Genomic DNA, 21,317 nt, shown 5'->3' with positions numbered 1-21,317 from the left:
CTTTTAACATTTTTTTTTATGTAAGTTATTTTGAAATAAGGATAAGTTTCTTTATTATCGGAAAGAAGCGTGCAAGTATTTTAGAAAATTGATATTTTTGTGCAAATATCTTAATATTTTCGAAAAGTTCTCTTTTAACATTTTATTTTTGCGTAAGTTATTTTGAAATAAGGACATGTTCCGTTATTATTACAGAGAATCGTGCAAGTATTTTAGATATTTCATATATTATTTTTTTATTTAAGTTAATTGTGTGTATAGAATTTAAATTTAAAAATAAAATTGGATTTACTTAGAGAGAAGAAAATTTTAGAATGAGCTATTAAATAAAATGAAAGTAAAGCAATAAAATAAAAATGTTCCATGGAGTTGGTTTGTTGATAGAAATTCCGGCAAGAAAGTCATGATGATAGATAGATACACACACACACACTCTTTTACAGATAGAGACAGTAATACCTAAATACGATCATAATCATCGTCAAAGGAGAAAAACAAGAAATAGAAAATCAATCGATCTCATTGAATCTATCTGGGGATTAAGGGAGTTGATGGCAGAAATAGCAGTGTTATACAAAACAATGATAAGCACGGGAATGATGTCAATGGGTACATACAATCTCATCTTCACCATCAACAAGTATCTGAAATCCCCACCTCATTACTCAGCCAAGCCCTACCATTCTCTCACTTGTTCCTCTTTCAAAAAATACACCCAACTCTATCTCCTTGTCATTTTCCTCTCCATTGCTTTCCTTCACCAAACCCTAATCTCCACTGACACTGATCTTCTCCTCAAAGGCAGCACTCCTGTTCACAAATTCATTTCTCTCCAATACGCCGCTCTCATTCTTCTCTTCATTCTTCTCTCTCTTTCTCTTCTTCTTTCCGACTCTACCCAATTGCTTCCTTTTTCCAATGATCTCTTCTTCGCCCTTGCTTCCGGGATCTTTTTTCTCGAGTACTATGTTTCCTCCTCTGCTGCCGAGTTTCAGATCTCCGATTTACAAGCACATTGTGATTCTGTCTCCGGGAGGATCTCCGCTCTTTCGTCTTTGCTTTGTTTTCTGCTTGCTTGCTTCCCTAAACTCTTTGTTGCTGATGTGGCTTTATGTGCCTCTCTCATTTTACAGGGCTTTTGGGCAATGCAGACTGGTTTGACTCTTTATGTTGATGCTTTTGTTCCTCAAGGTTGTCATAAGTTGCTTGATGTTGTTAGTGGCGTCCAGGGCTCTACTAGGTGTGATTTGGATGATTCTAAGTTTAGAGCTGTGGCTATTCTTGATTTTATGTTTTTGGTTCATGTGTTTTTGGTTGTGCTTATTGTCATGATTGTTTATGCTGTTGTTGCCAAGACGCTTGGGGTTAGGAGTAGCAGGTTCGGGTCGTATGAAGCTTTGCCTACTGTGGTATCTACTTCTGCTTCAACTATTACTGACCCTAACCATATTCAGATGAAAGCGCTGACGGGAACCCAGGCTTGATCACTTTTACTTAGTCCATATACAATGTTATGCTTTTAAGTTACATCTTACCAATTTTTGTTATGGCGGTGGTGATGTTAGGTACTGATCATGTGTCCCTTGAAGGGATTTTGCCTATACAGAATAGTGAACATTTGTTATTTTACGACTCAGTATCTATGTGTTGTTACATGTAGTCTCTTACTACTTTGATATATGTTTAAAAATTGGTTATTAGTGTTAATTATGTGTATTGCTGGAGCATCTTGTATTGAATGAGCATACCCTAATCAGTCACAGAGTTAACGCTAGGACCCAACATACCACATTATATAAATCCTTCAATAAATTCATCATCATTCCTGAAAAGCCATCAGTTTGCCTTATAATATTTTTTCTTAATAATTTCACTCATGTCAATATGTTTGGCAGTGTAATTACTAGTGCACAAAAGTTACTTGCTAAGTCTTAGTAAGTACGAAGCTGATACAAATACTGTTTCCAGAATGTGGTGCAGTCGGTACTATTTGTGTTTGGGATAAGAGTCGTATTAAGCTTTTTATGCGGAGATTATATCGACGTATTGTGTTTTTTTTTTATCTTTTTTGAGGAATTATTATGTGTTTGTAGTTCTCAACCAAATGATGTGGTTAGGATACATCGTAGTTGGTGATTAATGTATTTGTTGACGTAAATCTGAGTATAAATTTAAGTATAACATGTTAATATTGTAATTTGTAAGGATAATTAATTTGAAAGTAAAACATCTCTATAAAAATACTTTCTAATTGCTCAGTCAAACTGTAGCCTAGAACATGAATTTTTATTTTAACTAATTGACTCCTTTTGTTTAAGTACCTAGGAAGTATCATGACCTTAATGTAGAATGTCTATTTGTTCACTTCAAATCTTTATTTTGTAAAGCTCCAAAGGAAGCCTTCGAGTGATGTTTACTTTAAGAGGCTTCACCAATGCAACACATGTCCCAAACCCGTCTTCATATCCACCATTCCCTACTCTCTGCCATTTTAAGAACGGAATTTACATTTTTTCACTTAGAAAGTTGTTGTAGTTCAGCAAAAAGCTGTTGCGCTTCCTTCATATATGCTTTGTTTATAAAAGAGATGTTGGTCATAATTTTGATAGTTAACACATCAACTTTCACCGTGTTGATGAAGTCCCTATGTTTATCATGGTTAAATGCTATTATTTTTGTGTTACATAAAAATTTATAATCAAGGAAAATAGGTACAAATACTAGGGCACCCCCTAAGGCTAAAGTGATAGTGCAGGATTAATCGCTCTCAAAAAGCCAAAACCAAACTAGCATCTAAAATATGAAAAACCATGCAACATGCAGCATATTTTAAGTACAGAGTACAGAATACTAATAATAGCTGGGTAGCCTGGGTTCCTACGTGCAAGTTTTTGAAATTGAGAGCACAGCCAAAGGCTCTATCTCTAACAATTTGCTTGACCTTAATGAGAATGCTAGCTGGGATTGGTTTCCATGAGTTTGGGAGTTTCTTTCCAGCCAAATCTTGTAAATAGCTACACTGATGAAGAGGTTAGATTACTGTTAGGAGAGAGCTAGGGATAATATTTATGCAGTTTGCAGCTATGGCACAGGGCTATGCTTCAAAATATCATTGTAGATTCGTTAGCAGCACCGCATAGAATATATAAAGGATCAGTGTGCATTTCGAAATTATTCATCTTATTGTTAGTGTCCTTGTCCTTGAGCGTGAGTTATAGCACAAAACAACATTCAGGAATGGACAAAGTGTGTGATCATCATGTGCCGCCTAGGGCCTATGCCAAGTCGTCTACAAGAGTTCCATATAGTGGACAAGATTTCAGAAGTCCCTTGGAGAGACATGATAGAAAGGGTGAAGAGCCCAGTGATTGTGTGCAATCAAGGATGAATGAACTTACTTTATCGAGGTTATAAGAGTAGAGATTATCCGAGGATCAAGCTGAAATTACAGGAGGGTGTTATTCACCCATGGATCGTGCCAAATGAGATAGATTTTCTCCACTGACAGTATTGTATCAAACATGAGAAATATAGTCTCCGGTCTTTGCTTTCAGAATACCGTGAACTGCCCATGAAGCCTTCTGAGGTATGTTTACAGTCCAGAAAACCCTATCCTTTTAGATTATACTCGTCTAAGAGGCTTCACCTATTCAATGCCCATCCCGAGCCCGTCTTCATATCCACCACTCCCAACCCTGCTGTTTGAAGATTGAAATTTACATTCCTTCACTTATAAAGTTGTAGGAGTTTAGCCTGTAAGCTGTAGTGCTTCCTTCATCTATGCTTGATTTATTATAGAAAAATAGTTATTATTTTGATATTTAACACATCAACTCTCACTGTGTTGATGAAGCCCCTATATTGTTGTGGTTATGTCGGAAAGCCTATTATCAGCACTGTTAGTAGTGATAGAAGTATGTAAGGGTACTGTAGTCTTTTACTAGGTCTTATTAGTCTATGAGCATAAATAGACCAGCAGTTTGTAGTTTTAAGGATGTTGAAACTATTATTCAGAAAATGGAAATCAGTTTTCCACCAATCTCTCTCTCTCTCTCTCTCTAATCCCGTCTCTCTCTTATTTCCTGTTTGATTTACTGTTCTAAGCATTCATGCTCGTATAAAAACACAGAAACATTTGAAAACTAGAAAGTTACATGTCAAGGCATGACAAATGGTTACATACTTTTTTATGGCAAATGACTTTCCTTAGTAAGGTAGGATCACCGATAAATTTGGGTGTTTTTCCGGTAATTATCTCATTTTTCAGTTTTGCTTCAAAGCAAATAGGAAATTAAAGGATTGGTGAATGTTATGTCATCTTAAAACTAGAAGCATTCAGCAATTAGGTTTGGAATACGAGGGCCATGTATACTACATACAGTCCCACTGTGAAGACCTAGGGCATCTATGTCAACATGCATAGTGTGGGATAAATAACTATGGAAATGCACCAACATATCTTTGTAGGATTTACCTTATTGTTGGACCTGCGTTGTCCTCCTTGAGGACCCATTGTTAACTCACGCCCCTTAAAGCACAGTTCTTGCGTTGTTACAAATCAATCAGCATTTCAAGGGTCTAAGTGAAAAGTGCAGAATATTTACTTGTTACTCGAGCAGTGTTTCATCTGCTTTTAGAGGTCACAAGGGTGTGGCCAAATCCAACATCAGTTGTATGTAATTTTTAGATTAATTTGTTGTTCCGTTACCATCAGAGCATGACAATCTAAAAGCATATTGATGTGTGTATAGAGAGACTTTTTTTTTTAAAAAAAAGAAGAAAATAATCCAAGGACACACCGCCAAGATGTGGATCATGTTGAGTTGCTTAAAATATTCATGTGTATGCTATAGAAACTTATTTTTGACTTGATGATACTCCGCAACAATAGCTATAAAATAAGAATCCTTGTTTGATGAAATAGAGTGCAGCAGCATCAGTGATGACCAAAACCACCTCCGTATTGTCAGGGAGTAGCATCTTGGTAATAACACAATTGGAGGTTCATGCTGGTTTTTAGGAATTAAATATATATATATATATATATATATGTTTACATGGTTGTTTTGCGGTGATGATGTTTTGGTAAGGAACTTGGAACTTAAAGATTTTGGGCGTATACATTTCAGACGGATTGCTGATTCTCAAGAGGCGGCAGTTTGTCAGCAGTTAGCTAACTGTCGTAAGTAAAACAAAAATGGAATGGGACATCAGCCCCTGGACTTTGAATATTCAAACTGACCCTGGAGATGTGATGATTACAGCAGAGCTTTCGAGGTTGCTCGGGGAATCCTTGCTGCTTTTGAACCGGGACTTTGAGATTCCGTCATTGGAACTGATATCATATTATCAAGAGAAATGTGAAAACTTTGTCTGGATGTTTACAACTTGCCAAAAATGGGGGAAGAATATGGATAGGAATATGAGGGGGGTGGGGGGCTGTCCGATGACTATTGCAGCATTTAATATACAAAGATTTCATAAGTATTGATTAGTGGAGCAAATTAAACCCACGCTTTTAATGTAAAATCTTGATGTTCTGCAAAGCAATAAATTTAGTAAAAAAACAGTTACTGTCTGTATTTCCTTAAACGCCCTCCTCTCCACAAGGCCATCTGCTATATCTAAAAATTGTCAAGGAATGGACTTTTGTCAAGACGACAAAGAACAACTAGCTTTATTACTTACACAGTTTATCAATCACATGTGGATCAAGCCCCTCAAATGAATCGCCAGGCTTTGTTGTCCTAACCCCTCTTGCTATTACTACTCAATTAAAGTAAATAAATCCATCCCTGTTATCTCATCATCCAATTTTACATAATGATTGCTCTTCCTGCTTCTATATACTGCCACTTTTCTAATCATAATCGTATTTCTCACACTAATTACATACTCACCACAACCACAACAACCGTACTCAACTTTTATCATCCTCCACCTCCACACAAATTGGGAGGATTTCCAATACCAAAGCATCATCATCATCATCAGCAGCATAAGCTAAATGCTGTGCAACATGGGCAAACTCTTGCTTCTGAGGAAGATGATCTTGTTTTTCCCTCTCCGGATTTTTCATCACAGGCTCTTGTCCCCTCTTTCCATAAGGTGTGTGTTTCCTTCCTTTCAATTCTTTATATATTAAGCATCATGTTCCGCTATAAACCATTCCAACTCTTGAAAACCATATTCAAATTTACCAATAATACCTCTACTAATCATTGCTTACACTGATTCACATCGCATTTTGGTAACTAGTACAAATGACTTCAATTATTGTATTGTCAAGAATCAACGGTTCTGACTTGTGAACACTTGTTAATTTTTATTCTTATTTTGTATTTCGGTCAGTACATGGAAATGTACAAGATGTCAATCGAAGACCCAGCTGGGTTTTGGTCTGAAATTGCAGCTCAGTTTTACTGGAAATGTACATGGGATCCCAGTGTCTACTCTGGAAATCTTGATGTTAGGAAGGGCAATGTCAACATTAAGGTCTTCCTTTTTTAGAAAATTTGTTTTACTTGATTATTCTTGTTAACCCCTCCTCTTAGGTCTTTGGCTGATTTTTTGTAATTACTTTTGATCAGTGGTTTGAGGGTGGGATTACCAACATATGTTACAATTGCTTGGATAGACACATTGAGTCTGGAAATGGTGACAAAATTGCAATTTATTGGGAAGGGAACGAGCCTGGTGCTGATGCCTCTTTGACATACACCCAGCTTCTTCAAAGGGTTTGCCAGGTTGATAACACACTATCTGCAAAGACATATTCATATAATGATGTGTAGCTGGATTCAGTTAAATGGTTTGCTTCATGTCTCTCTACAGCTTGCCAATTACTTGAAAGATATCGGTGTTAAAAAGAGTGATGCAGTTTTAATTTACTTACCCATGCTGATGGAATTACCAATAGCTATGCTTGCATGTGCTCGAATCGGTGCAGTCCACTCGGTATGATAAAAAACTCCTGTCCTTTGTTACTAGACTTCTGGTGCTTACAATCTGTGATGCCTTTGAATTAGCATTTATCGAAGTACTGCAAGTTTGATTTTTTCCAGGTTGTTTTTGCTGGATTCTCTGCTGAATCTGTTGCCCAAAGAATAAGTGATTGTAAACCAAAGGTACTGATAACTTGCAATGCTGTCATGCGAGGGTCTAAGCTGATACGTCTCAAACAGATTGTTGACGCTGCACTCACAGAATCATCGAAGAACGGGTTTTCTTTAGGTATCTTTTCTTTTGTTAAAGAAAGACTGAGTACATGAAATAGTTTAACCTCAGAATGGAAGATGGATTTATTTTTTTTACTGGGGCTGTGTTTACCTCAAGAGATTAATTACTTGCGATTATTAAACTTTTTACTCCCATTTTACTAGCCTTAACTCTTTATATCATTAGAAGGGCTACTTTCCGTATTGTTAGGTAAATAATTTTTTTAAGTTCATTTGAAGGTGACTATTAAATTCCACCTCCCCTTGGTATTACCAATCCAGCAATCACCATAAAAAATTTAGAAATTTCAGTCTATGAGATAATTAAATAATTTTAGAATAGAATTTTTTTAATTCTAAAAAAAAAAACTTTTCCAAGAAGATGATGAATCCCTTGAACAGACATAACCTTAGTGCAAGAATGATTTTGAAATAAATGTGAAAACTGGCATGAAAAGGAGCTCCCTTCTTCCCCCTATCATAGCAAATTATACGATTCAGTGACTTTTGGCTTCTTACAGTGTAATGAGAGCCCCTAATGTTTGGAGTTAAATTATAAAAAGAACAAAGTCCAATTTCTTTTAATGATCGACGAATAAAATACTTACTAATTACAGGAATTTGACATGATACTCATATTAATCTATGAATGCAAGACATAGTAATTGCCACAAATCACTAATCAAGGGAATCGACATTATGAAAAGTGAAAGAGTGCAAGATACAGTACTATTTAGCAACACTTGTTTTTCCGTTTACTTTATTGGAACTCATACACCGGTAAACTGTAGTTGTCAAATTGCAAATTGTAATATGCATCTTAAATCTCAAGAGAAACATGATAATTGCATATGTGAAAAATGAAAACAAAATATAGCTCATTCAATTTGTAATTGATATCTTGCCAAGTTAATAGTAAAAGAGTAACATAGGCCTGGAACAAACTGTATCGGTGCATGTTCATAATGTTGAATGAGAGGATTCCCTTCCTACACATAATGTTGTGATCAATCAAGTAATCCATATTATTAAATTATATATAAATATAATCTGATTCATTCATTTTAGTATCACAGTGGTTTTTGTTTTATAATTTGACTTCCCATTTCCTGTACAGGTGCATGTTTGACCTATGAAAATAAAACAGCAATGAAGAGAGAAGCTACTGAATGGCAAGTGGGAAGAGATGTCTGGTGGCAGGTGAGTAAAGAACATGATTTGGTTTTGCTCTTGTGTATATTTTGTAGATAACTGGATGAGGAAACAGTTTTTTTCTATAACCGAACTCCTTTGCATGTTTCAATTTTTGAAATAATTACTACTGTCTACAAGGTTTATATGATGAATGTGTTATTTAATGCATTTTCAATATAAATCCTGAGACCTTAAGCAATAAGTTTGTTAAAATAATCGGGCGCAAGTTCTGTTCCCTATATGTAGTGTTTCAAATCTAAACTACTTGCTTATGTTGATACATTAAGCTTTCATATACAGCATTTTTGTAGTGATAATCCAGACCATATGTCATTTACACTAACCATACAATGCTTCCTTTTCACATGTAATTTTACTCTATCTAAGTGCTGATGTCTTATTATTTTTTTCAATTTTTTTTCCTCTCCAAGTTGCAACGGAAAAAGGAAGAGTAAATAGTGACTATGAACCTCTTTACTAAAAGAATCTTGGCAGTTGGCAGTAATATTTTTGAAGGTTTTTACATCTATAATTTATCTTAATAGAATTTAAAGCTTCAAGTAATAAATGTCAAATTTTTAGTAATCATTTCTAATTGACTTATGTGGTAACATTGTTCTTACTATTTCTAATGTTTCAATTGAAGCCTGTTACTGATGTACAACTAGGCGTGCCTCATTTCTCAACCCTAAATTCAATTACCTACCAACTCCTTTCTGTATTATTGAGTACTACTTTTGCCTGTTTTCACATTTCTATCATTCAGGATGTTGTGCCTAAATATCCAACCACGTCTGAGGTGGAGTGGGTTGATGCAGAAGATCCACTTTTTCTGCTCTATACCAGTGGGAGCACAGGGAAGCCAAAGGTACTAATCCTCGTCAAGTCAGATAACTAATTTTGTTTTTTTGTTGTACATATATTGAGTGTCCTAATTAAGTTTGCTGGGCACTTTAAAAGGGAGTTCTGCATACAACAGGAGGCTACATGATATACAGTGCATCCACATTTAAGTATGCCTTTGATTATAAAGCAGAAGACGTTTACTGGTACAATCTATAACACTTTATAAGAATTTACATTTAAACTCCTCTTTCTGAAGTGTATATAAAATCTCTACTGATTTTCTGAATAACTGTTCACGCGTTGCATTGTAGGTGTACTGCTGACTGTGGTTGGATTACTGGACACAGTTATGTTACTTATGGACCTATGCTCAATGGAGCAACGGTCGTTGTCTATGAAGGGGTAAGTCAAAATTTCTCATGTAGTTTTAATACCTGAATGTCTGATCTAAAGGAAAAAAATGTGCATATATTGTACGGGTTGCATGCGGATAACAATAATCTGATTATTCTTGCTTTGTAATAACGTAGAAATATTACAAATAGATATACATAGTACATAATAATTTGTGATGTCTTGTATCTTTTTACTTGTACCGGAACATGATATGCACAAATAAGTCTAAACAGGCTTAATAATATATAACTAATTCAGTGTCAGCAGTATTAGACGATATATGTAAATTTCATTTATTTATAAACCATGAAGAGTAGATCTGCCTATTAATTTATTAGGTTCTGATATTTTAATGTTCTCACGATATCATTATGATTGTACAATCATGCATAAGTGTGCAATTAATAGTAACATTAGCTCTAGATTAAATGTGAAATTAACTCAAATCAAAATATTGAAATCTATTAATTTTTTAAAATTAAAATTCAGTAACCTACCTTTTTTTTGGACTTGATGCTTTATCCTCTAGGTACTCACCTGCTTAAATGGCAGTTGATGTAATTTTATATATCAAAATACATTAGAAGTCCTATTATTAGTTGATATTGGAAACATTTTAGTGCTCGCTTTGGCATGATCCATCCAGTATCTACCAGAGCCTTCTAATGTCCGATACAGTTGTTCTCGTCTTTCATCATATTCCAGTGTCCTTTAGTTATTATGAAGATCTGGATCACCTTATGAAACCGGTATATGTTATCTTCGTCATATTCGTATTATTTGCATACTATCTGCATCCATAAGCATAGATTATACTAGAGAAAACTACAGTTGAACCATTTAAACCAAATCGGAAACATAAAGTTAACTTGGTGGGATCCTTTACATATTGTATATCTCTTCATATTTACTTGTACAATTTCTAGATGAAACTGCAGATTAATCTCAGTGTTGCAATTGTATGGTATATGTGATAATGAGTTTATTTTCTACAAAATCTAGTGAAATAGATATATTATATCCCCAGGCTCCAAATTATCCAGATCCTGGGCGCTCTTGGGCAATCGTTGACAAGTACAAGGTTACATTACTCTATACTGCCCCCACACTGGTGCGGTCTCTCATGCGCGAGGGAAATGAGGTAATGAGAATCATTTAACTAATTTTTGATGATCAGCACTATAGCTGAACTCAGTAGCTTGCGTACTTGAATTACTGCCAATCATGCGATTCAGCACAAATATTATTTTGACTGGTAGATTGTAAGAAAACATGTCTTGACTGGTGAGATCTGTAAGAAAACATGTTGGCAGTATGGCGTGCTGAAGCCTGATTTTTTGTGTTTGCTATGTCCATTATGTCATTTTCTTAACATTTTCATATTTTTTCTTAGGTAAATGATTTTTTTAATACAGTTCCTCTACATTTATTCTAGTGAGGAATGCAGTATCTCATCGAGATGTCCCATAATGTCTTTGTTTGTTAATTTTATTTATTCAGAGACTCGGCTATGTTCTTGATTATCTTCCACTTAATTAGACTTGTATTGTTCATTACTTTGTAGATTTAGCATATTGTTCAAAATTAGTATAACACCAAAGAAATATATCATCTGCTAATAAGTTTTTTTTATCCCCTTTAATTACTTTGTAGATTTACCATGTAGGATTAATATGTCCTTTGTGCCCAATTTCATGAACTTGAGCCAGAAGAGATGGAAACAACAAGTCTAGTAGTTCATAAATCTACTCTGTTTTGTTAAAGTGATGGTATTTTATAATATAAAGATTGTACTAGGCTTAACACCTCCCCACCCCGAAAAAAAAAAGAATTCTAGTAAATACAAATATTAAGTGTCAACCTTGCCATACAAGTGTCTCCTTGCCAACCTGCTTTGTGCCCATCTATTTTGAGCCTTGCTCTAATAATCTCATAAGCAAGGATTTCCATCATTAACTAACACTCCACAGGAAATTTCCTGATGGTAGCATTCATATTTATCCTCTTACTCGTTAATTTAATTTTTATCTAAATTTCCGTGATGACATTTGTATCTGATGGATAGATCTCTCCTTTTGTTTAAAAGGGATAATTTTATCTCTCTGCCAAATGGTGCGATCAAAAGCAATCAACACCAGCCTCCCAATGATAAACAATAATATATATTGTTATAGTAGTTTTTTCTTTAAATGTAGAAGCAGACATCACACTGTATCATTTCTTTAGACTGAACCAAGTTAAAAAATTTACTTGATAAGAAAATTACTGTGGACTTAACACGATATTGCATATTATATATCAAATAGCACAATCCACACACTCGTATGCATAATTTGGTATCTTTACTCGATCTTTTTGAAAATGCAGCATGTTACTCGTTATTCGCGCAAATCTTTACGTGTTCTTGGAAGTGTTGGTGAGCCCATCAACCCAAGTGCATGGAGGTTCTTAACTCTACTTGCCTGTCTTAATATTCATGCTTTAAGCTGTTATTTTATTCTTAAATAGCCACAGTTACGATTCGAACTAGTGATATCTCATTAAAGATGTCCATTTTCGTAAAAGGTGGTTTTATGATGTGATTGGAGACTCGAGGTGTCCAATATCTGACACTTGGTGGCAAACAGAGACAGGTGGCTTCATGGTATATGTTGTGTCTATTTCCTCTAGCTTTGGTATATCTGACCTGTTTATAACACTGCAGATATGTTTCTTGTAATTTATTTCTGCTCTTTCAGATTGCTCCCTTACCAGGTGCTTGGCCACAGAAGCCTGGTTCTGCTACATTTCCCTTTTTTGGCGTTCGGGTAATGGAATTGCAATTTCCTTGGACAGGTTTATATTTTCTTGCAATATCTCTCATATTTTCAATTAATAACCCCCCCCCCCTCTATGTGGCATTAGCCTGTCATAGTCGATGACAAGGGTAACGAGCTTGAAGGTGAGTGTAGTGGATATTTGTGTATTAAAGGCTCATGGCCTGGGGCGTTCCGGACTCTTTTCGGGGATCATGAGAGATATGAAAATGCATACTTCAAGCCTTTCCCTGGATATTATTTTAGTGGTGATGGATGCAGAAGGTACTAGATTAATGGTTGTTATTGAACACGTACATTTCTCAATTTATTTCTAAATGCTCTATTAGGTTTAGACATCTGACTATCAGAAGTATGTAGAGATAAGAATTCAATATTGTCTTCAGGGACAAGGAAGGATATTACTGGATTACTGGAAGAGTGGATGATGTTATCAATGTCAGGTATACTTTATTGGACATCTAACTGGTCTTAAAGCCGGGTCAAATTCCCAATTAATTATCCTTATTATAACATGCTTATATTATGTGTTGATATACTACTTATCATGCATTACTGACGTTTGTATTCTGCTGCACAAGACAAACTACACGGAAGTACAGATTCGTATCATTCCTGTTCTTCTCGCATATACTTCACAAACTAGCAAATCTGAAAGCGCAAAATAAATTATGAAGCTTTCCATATTCTTAGATTCTATAGTTATATAATTTATTCTGTAATATCCATGCAGTGGGCATCGGATCGGCACTGCAGAAGTTGAATCTGCTCTAGTTTGTCACTCCCATTGTACTGAAGCTGCTGTAGTTGGTGTTGAACATGAGGTACTATATTTTCTGTGCTGTATTTTGAACACATATATCTGCCATGAAGTACTTGGTTAAACCTCATTGTACATTTTATAAGGTCAAAGGACAGGGAATATATGCATTTGTCACTCTAGCAGAGGGTGTTCCATACAGCGAGGAGCTCCGTAAAAGTTTAATACTTGCAGTAAGAAAACAGGTATGTAAATACGTTAAATGCTTTTAGCTAGTTATTTTCTATACCAGATATCCTTTGAATGGAACTTTTCTGCCAAATGTAACTTTTTGGATCACTGAGGAATTGAGCTTAACCATACACACTGGCACTACTCTTTGTACTAGACTTAGAAGAATGTACAGTAAGATCTTCAAACATGTGTGGGGTTGGCTTTTTTGAAAAGGGTGTTGGCCTATATGGCACAATTCGGGGGGAAAATGCCCAAAATGGCACAACAAGTGAAAAAAGTCCAAAATAGCACCCGGAAACGCTGGATCGTGCGACGTTCGAGCAAAACGCTACATTGTGTAGCGTCTCGACCAATTTTATTTTATTTTTAATTTTTGAAGTTCAAAAAGTTACATGAAGTTGGGTTCAGGAGCCAAAACGTTGGATGAAGTTGGGTTTTGAAGGCAAAACGCGTTTTTTTTCTTTTTTTAATATTTCTAAACTCAAATGGGGGATTGTTGAACCCTAAAATAAAATTTTAATTTTAAATAAGGGTTTAGGCTCTAGTAGTCCTAAATCGTTGTGTCTTTATTCAATTTTTATTTTGCGATTATTGTCTAATAAATTTATAATTTGTATTGGGGGATTTTACTTTAAAGAGATGTGGTGATTATAACTAGTTATCTATATTTTTATGTGTTTGTATTAAATTGATGCTATTGCATCTTTGGTATTAAGGTAGGGTTTGGAATTGGGATGTTGGGGTGTGAATGGAAAGGTGTTGTAGTGTTGATGTGCGTAAGAATGGTGGTCGGCTGGTGATGTCCTCTAATGGATGGGCATATTTTATGTATGTCTTGAATGTACGCCAATATGCTTAGGTATTTACAAAAGAGATTCCTATACACGCATTTGTCTTATGCGCAAACACATGATCCCCGCATTATCCGTATGCGTGTACGATGGAATCACATTCTAGGAATGTGTGTACTTCAACAAATATAAATGAGTAGAAAAAAGGAGGCGGACATACGCATCTAGCGTATGCATGGTATGGGGTTCGCATGGTGAGAATGCGTAGTCATCTGGTTATTTTAGGCACTGTTTCAGCGCGTAGTTATTTTGGGCAATTACATAGAAAATTTAGTTATTTTGGGCTTTCACCCAGATTATTACTTACAATATTGTTACTTGTTATTTATTTCTAATATTATTCTATTTCATATTTTAAAATTAGAGATAGAGTCGTGTCATTTAGTGTTAAGTGTGTGTATGTACTTATTGACAAGATTATTGGTTTGTATAGTTGATAAGAGACCTATGTGCTTTTCTTAAAATGTAAAATATTTGAACAAAGTATTAATTTGTTCTGCAAGGTCCAACACGGGACTGAAAAATATTATATAAAAGAGGTTGAATATTAAGTTATAAAGGACGACTAGTAACACTTTAGAATAATGGATTTATAAATAAATTAGGCAAAATAATGAACTCTGTGTTATAGGATGTGTGATCCTCCTATAGATTGTTAAAGATAGTAGTGCAATTAAGAAATCCAGAGAGATATGAGATGAGAGAGAGAGAGATGAGAATTGAGATAGTTAGATCTGAATCTTTAATTTCTTGATGTTTCACAATGAGATTACACGTGTTTATATGATTACAACTCTAACAACTTTTCCCGCCAAAACACTTAGCTAATTAATATCTAAAATAGAAATTCTAAAATTAATTCTAATATTCCATAACATTCCTGCCCCCTTGAGAAAGAACTTGCCCCAAGTTCCAATACTCTTCAAGCTGAACTGCTAGCAACAAACTGTGGAAACTGTTCCTCAAATGTCTCAGCTATCTCCCAAGTAGCTTCATGTTCTGACAACCCTGCCCAACGAATGAGATACTGCACTTGCACTCGATTTTGAAACTTAACAACTCGTCTGTCCAAAATAGCAACTGGTGTCCTGTGAACTTGAGCAGAGGATTGTTGCATCCAGTCAGGAATATGGGCAACCAAGGGAAGAGTACCATAGAAGACTTTTAATTGAGAAACATGAAAAATATCATGGATTTGTGTAGACTCTGGAAGCTTGAGTTTATATGCCACATTGCCAATCTTGGCCAAAACCTTAAATGGTCCAAAATACTTGTAAGAAAGTTTTTGATTCTTCCTAATCTGTACAGATTGTTGCCTATAAGGCTGAAGTTTTAACCAAACCCAATCACCCACATTAAAATGCCTCTCAGATCTGTGTTTATCACTGTAATATTTCATCCGAGTCTGTGCTTGTTGTAATTGATCCTTCAAGCGAGTGATCATTTCCTCCCTTCTCAGTAAACTCCTATCCACCTCTCTATTAGATGTCTCACCAGCCAAATAGGGTAGATGCAATGGAGGAGGTTGATTGTATACCAGCTCATATGGTGTTATTTTAGTGGCCATGTGGTAATGTGTATTATACCACCACTCAGCTAGAGGCAACCATAAAACCCAATCTTTCTCTTGTTGTCCACACATACATCGCAAATAAGTCTGCAAACATCTATTAACCACTTCTGTTTGCCCATCAATAGCAGGGTGATAAGAAGAAGATAGTAATAACTCAGTTCCATGTAAAGAGAATAAAGCTTGCCAGAAGTGACTAAGAAAGATAACATCTCTATCACAAACTATACTTCTAGGCCAACCGTGGAGTTTGAAAACATTGTCAATATAAGCCTGAGCCACTTGTACAACAGTGAAAGGATGAGATAAACTGATAAAGTGAGCATATTTGCTCAATCTATCAACTACCACAAAAATGACATCCTTCCCTTGTGATTTTGATAATCCTGTGATGAAATCCATAGAGACATCCACCCAAATATCCACTGGAATTGGAAGAGGTTGAAGCAAGCCTGGGTATGCTGATGCATCATACTTGGCAGCTTGACAGATTTGGCAATTTCTTATAAATTGCCTTACTTCTTTAGTAAAACCCTTCCAAGTAAACAGTTGTTTAATCCTCTTTAAGGTAAGATCCCTCCCAGAATGGCCCCCTTCAGGTGTAACATGGTGCCAGTGAAAGATTTTCAATTTCAAATCAACATCTGGACCAATCAGAATCCTATTCTTTTTCCTGATTAAACCATCCTGCAGTTTATAATGCTGGACCTGTTCCTATTGTTGTAGCTGATTTAGAATTGACATAATATGAGAATCAAACTGATAGCTATTCTTAATCAACTGTTCCAGACCAGATGATACCACAGAAATTGCCAGACATAATACTTCATTACTATGCACCCTAGACAATGCATCTGCAGCCACATTTTCTTTACCACTTCTGTACTGGATCTCATAATCAAAACCTAACAACTTTGAAAGCCAAAAATGCTGAAAAGGAGTAGATATTTTCTGCTGCAACAGCCACTTAAGACTCTTCTGATCTGTTTTAATAACAAAATGATTGATTAACAGATATTGTTCCCATTTTTGGACCGCAGTAACAATAGCAAGTAGTTCTTTCTCATAAACTGACAATTTCTGCCATTTTGGACCCAAAGCTTTGCTAATAAATGCTAAAGGGTGGTCTCTCCGCATAAGAACAGCCCCAACTCCAAACTGAGAAGCATCAGTTTCCACCGTAAAAGGCTCAGAAAAATCTGGAACCGCCAAAACAGGTGAAGAACTTAACACCTGTTTAAGATGATTAAATGCAGATTGAGCCTCCTCAGTCCATTCAAATGCTCCCTTTTTGAGTAAATCAGTTAATGGTTTGCTTATCAAAGCATAATTTTTGATAAACTTCCTATAGTATCCACATAATCCCAAGAAACTTCTCAAGTCCTTTACAGTTTTTGGATTTGGCCATTGCACAATGGCTGCAATCTTTCTTGGATCTGTTTCGACCCCCTTACCAGAAATGAAATGACCCAAGTATTCCACCTTGGGCATAGCAAATGAACATTTGGATTCTTTAGCATACATCAGATTTTGCTGCATCAAATGTAGTACCTGTTCAAGATGACTCCAATGTTCAGTAATATTCTTGCTATAAACAAGAATATCATCAAAAAATACCAATACACTCTTTCTCAACAATGGCCTGAAAACTGAATTCATCCATCTTTGAAATGAAGCCGGTGCATTTGTCAAGCCAAAAGGCATGACTAGAAATTCATAGTGACCTCTGTGAGTTTTAAATGCAGTTTTATATACATCTTCAGGATTCAGCCTCATCTGATGATAACCAGACCTAAGGTCTAATTTACTGAACACACTTGATCCTGCCAACTCATCTATAAGCTCTTCTACTACCGGAATTGGGAACTTATCCTTTACAGTCCTTTTATTCAACTCCCTATAGTCAATGCACAACCTCCAAGTACCATCTTTTTTCCCAACTAACACTACTGGAGAAGAAAAAGGACTAGCACTGTCCTGTATTATTCCCATGTCTAGCATTTCCTGGACCAATTGCTCAATTACGTCCTTTTGTTTAAGAGGATATCTATATGGCCTAATGTTTACAGGAGTACTATCAGGCTTTAGTGGGATACGATGATCATGAACTCCTCTAATTGGTGGCAACTCTTGTGGTTCTGAGAATACTGTTGCATATTTCTGCTTTAAATGCTCCAATTCTGGATAAAGCTGATCAGTAGTCTCTGTAGTATTACATTCCATCATACTTGACTGTTTAACAGCTGGCAAAACCTGTAATAAGCATAGCTGAGATGCATTCTCCAACAATTTTTGTGAAGGCCTGCCCTCAATGACCTTAAGCTTCTTAGATGACACACCCTTCAAGGAGATTGGTTTATCCTTGTATATAAACTCCATTTTCAGATGTTTGAAATCCCACTAAATTGGTCCTAGTGTACGTAACCATTGTATTCCTAGGACCATATCACAACTTCCCAGTGAAATTAGCATAGCTTCTGTATTGAATCCTTCACCATTCATGGTCCACTTGAAATTTTTACAAACATGGCTGCAAGAAATATTGTTACCATCTGCCACTGCAATAGCCTGATGTGGAATTTTCTCTATAGCACAGCCCAATTTCTTTGCAAATTCTAAATCCAAGAAATTATGAGTACTACCTGAATCAATTAGAATATGCACCATTTTACCTTGTACCATTCCCTGCATTCTCATTGTCTGAAATGAATGATTACCCACTAATGCATTCACTGAAATGCAAGGATCATTTTCCAGCACAACCAACTCTTCACTGCACTCTTCTACTGACAACTCCTCACCTGGAACTTCTACGGTAAACATTTGAGGTTCTCTAAATTTACACCTATGGCCTCTCTCATAGGGTTGATCACAGAAATAACATAACCCCTTAGCAATCTTCTCTGCCCTTACATCTGCAGGAATATATCTAGCAGGTTTCTGTCCTTGAGTTTTAGGCTGATATTTGGTCAAAGCCAACTGATTATCCTTAGTTACTGTTACAGGTAAACTAGGCGTAGGTAATAAAGGTGGCTTGGTGTTGGCTAACAGAGGCACAAACTTATTACTTGGAAAATGAATCCTTTCTTTAACAACTTTAGTGCTATTAATAGATAAGGATTCTTCTTGCAATCTAGCATAATCTATGGCCTCTGCAATTGTTGCTGGTTTGAAAGCTTTAACAAACGGTTTCACAGTTGATTTCAATCCGCTCACAAAACTATCAAGAACATAACCATCAGGCAAGACATGATTATGCTGTTTCATGACTGATCTTAAGTTCTCAAATTCGTCAATATAAGTCTCTAGATTATCTTCTTGATACAACTTATTGAAATGTTCTACAATATTAACAGCTGTATCATCTCTGAATCTAGCCGTGAGATCAACGATAAAATCATCCCATTCAACATTCCTCCTACCAGACAAGTAACTATTAGCCCAACTTTCAGCCTTATCCACCATATACAATGATGCTAAATCAACCTTTTGATCAATAGGAATTTTACACAACTCAAAATATCTAGCATACTTCTTAATCCAAATTCAGGGTTTGTACCATCAAATTTGGGAAATTCAAGCTTAGGTACAAACTTAAGCGAATTAGGAGTACCTGTGTCCCAAGTCGTTCTCAGAGTAGGATCAGGTTCCTTGTTTAATTGATCTTCAATTCTGGCCACTACATTCATCAATTTTCCCAAAGTATCATCAATTTGAGTAGTTTCTGTGTTTGCAACTCTTGTCGTTGCTCTAGCGATCTCACCTGTTCTTCAATTCCTGATCGAGAGCCGCTCTGTCTCTCCATCGCTGTAATTCTTCGAGTTTTCGCCAGCAATTCGATATGTATATCGATCGTAAGTAGAAGTGTGTGTATCGGAATTTAAAGAGGTCGGAAAACAGGAACGAACAGCTCTGATACCATTGTTATAGGATGTGTGATCCTCCTATAGATTGTTAAAGATAGTAGTGCAATTAAGAAATCCAGAGAGATATGAGATGAGAGAGAGAGAGATGAGAATTGAGATAGTTAGATCTGAATCTTTAATTTCTTGATGTTTGACAATGAGATTACACCTGTTTATATGATTACAACTCTAACAACTTTTCCCGCCAAAACACTTAGCTAATTAATATCTAAAATAGAAATTCTAAAATTAATTCTAATATTCCATAACACTCTGATTAATATTAACAACTTTGTAGTAATATAAAATATAAATTGCTGACAACTTTGTAGTGAATTTTTAATATTACTGATGGATAGAAGATAAGATGAAAATTTCGATTGGAATTACAAAAATGTGATATTCTTTATTGCAGCCGCTCTTAAATAAAATTTTAAATCTTTACAATTACTTTGTCAAACTTGTATTATTTCTCATTGTAACAAATGATGATAATGCATCCATTACTTGATCCTCAATCAGTTAGTGTTGACTGATTGCTGAGATTAAAATCATTAGTTATAAATTTATTTAGTGGAGTCTTCCTAAGTGATTGCTGTTTTTTTCCTTTTATAATTATGTATCATTGACCAAATTTCTGGCTGTTTTTCCAGATTGGAGCATTCGCAGCTCCCGACAAGATCCATTGGGCACCTGGCCTTCCAAAGACTAGAAGTGGAAAGATAATGAGAAGGATTCTGAGAAAAATTGCCTCGAGGCAGTTGGACGAGCTTGGGGATACAAGTTCACTAGCGGACCCAAATGTAGTTGAACAACTTATTGCACTGGCTGATCACTGAGATTTCTGATTTGTCCTACATAATAGACACTCCAAGTTTATTTTAGTTCCAGTAAGAAAAATTCAGGAACGCTAGCTGGAAACCAGAAGCTGGTAATTCAAAATTCCAGTCCCCCACTCTTTGACACAAACATTCAAACTTCCCAGATTGTGACGAAAACAAAGACTCGCGACAGTAAACTGAACCACTAGATATTTGGTATCAAGTTTTCTTATGATTAGTGTCCTCACTGGATAACAAGTGACACCCACATTGCCAGTGGCATAGTAAGCCGAAATAAATCAACTAATTGTGTATATAGAGAATTTTGTGTGGTTGCAGGACTGTGTATTTGAGTACTAGCAGTACAACCTACCTTTATTTTTATAACTGGGACATGCACTTTGTCAAAACAGAATTCATGATGCACTTGGGCATGGTGATGCAATGCCGATAGTAGAATTTTTCTGGACATATCCATCAATATATTGGGATTACTCATTTTAAGTGTTCATTATATTACTCAACATCTAGAACACCTATAAATGCGGAAAACTCTATGAATTCAATGAAGATCAATTAATTACTACATCATTATAGTATTAAATATTCATTGAAATTGAATATATAGAAACAATCTTTTCTAAGTTGGGTATCTGGAATCCCTGCAGGGAGACTTGCATTATATTTTCAAAATAGGTTGTCTCTTT

The 21,317-nt window shown here is 35.6% G+C and overlaps 2 protein-coding genes across 3 annotated transcripts; both read left to right on the top strand.

Annotated features, from left to right (window-relative positions):
- The first annotated feature begins 371 nt into the window (after window positions 1-371).
- On the top strand, window positions 372-1,707 carry LOC141671784 (uncharacterized). Its single transcript, XM_074478138.1, has one exon. It carries the CDS (start codon window positions 552-554, stop codon window positions 1,482-1,484), a length of 933 nt encoding a protein of 310 aa, XP_074334239.1. The 5' UTR covers window positions 372-551; the 3' UTR covers window positions 1,485-1,707.
- Window positions 1,708-5,565: 3,858 nt separating this feature from the next.
- LOC141671783 (acetyl-coenzyme A synthetase, chloroplastic/glyoxysomal-like) lies at window positions 5,566-21,108 on the top strand. 2 transcript variants are annotated; one of them, XM_074478137.1, is made up of 18 exons: window positions 5,566-6,108; window positions 6,352-6,495; window positions 6,591-6,746; window positions 6,835-6,957; window positions 7,065-7,233; window positions 8,335-8,417; window positions 9,178-9,279; window positions 9,372-9,460; window positions 9,569-9,659; window positions 10,681-10,794; window positions 12,021-12,097; window positions 12,219-12,297; window positions 12,392-12,460; window positions 12,558-12,733; window positions 12,856-12,912; window positions 13,203-13,293; window positions 13,376-13,474; window positions 13,618-13,931. In XM_074478137.1, the coding sequence occupies exons 1-18, from the start codon at window positions 5,824-5,826 to the stop codon at window positions 13,621-13,623; spliced, it is 2,010 nt and encodes a 669-aa protein (XP_074334238.1). In that variant the 5' UTR covers window positions 5,566-5,823; the 3' UTR covers window positions 13,624-13,931. The 2 variants fall into 2 exon arrangements, with proteins under 2 accessions (XP_074334238.1, XP_074334237.1); XM_074478136.1 differs by lacking the exon at window positions 13,618-13,931 and adding an exon at window positions 20,443-21,108 and having other exon boundaries at window positions 5,576-6,108.
- The last annotated feature ends 209 nt before the right edge of the window (window positions 21,109-21,317 follow it).

This window comes from Apium graveolens, chromosome 7 (genome assembly GCF_009905375.1).
Source record: "Apium graveolens cultivar Ventura chromosome 7, ASM990537v1, whole genome shotgun sequence".
NCBI classification, from domain to species: Eukaryota; Viridiplantae; Streptophyta; class Magnoliopsida; order Apiales; family Apiaceae; genus Apium; species Apium graveolens.
The sequence above is the reverse complement of the archived record's forward strand: the minus strand, read 5'-3'. Positions and strand labels throughout refer to the sequence as shown.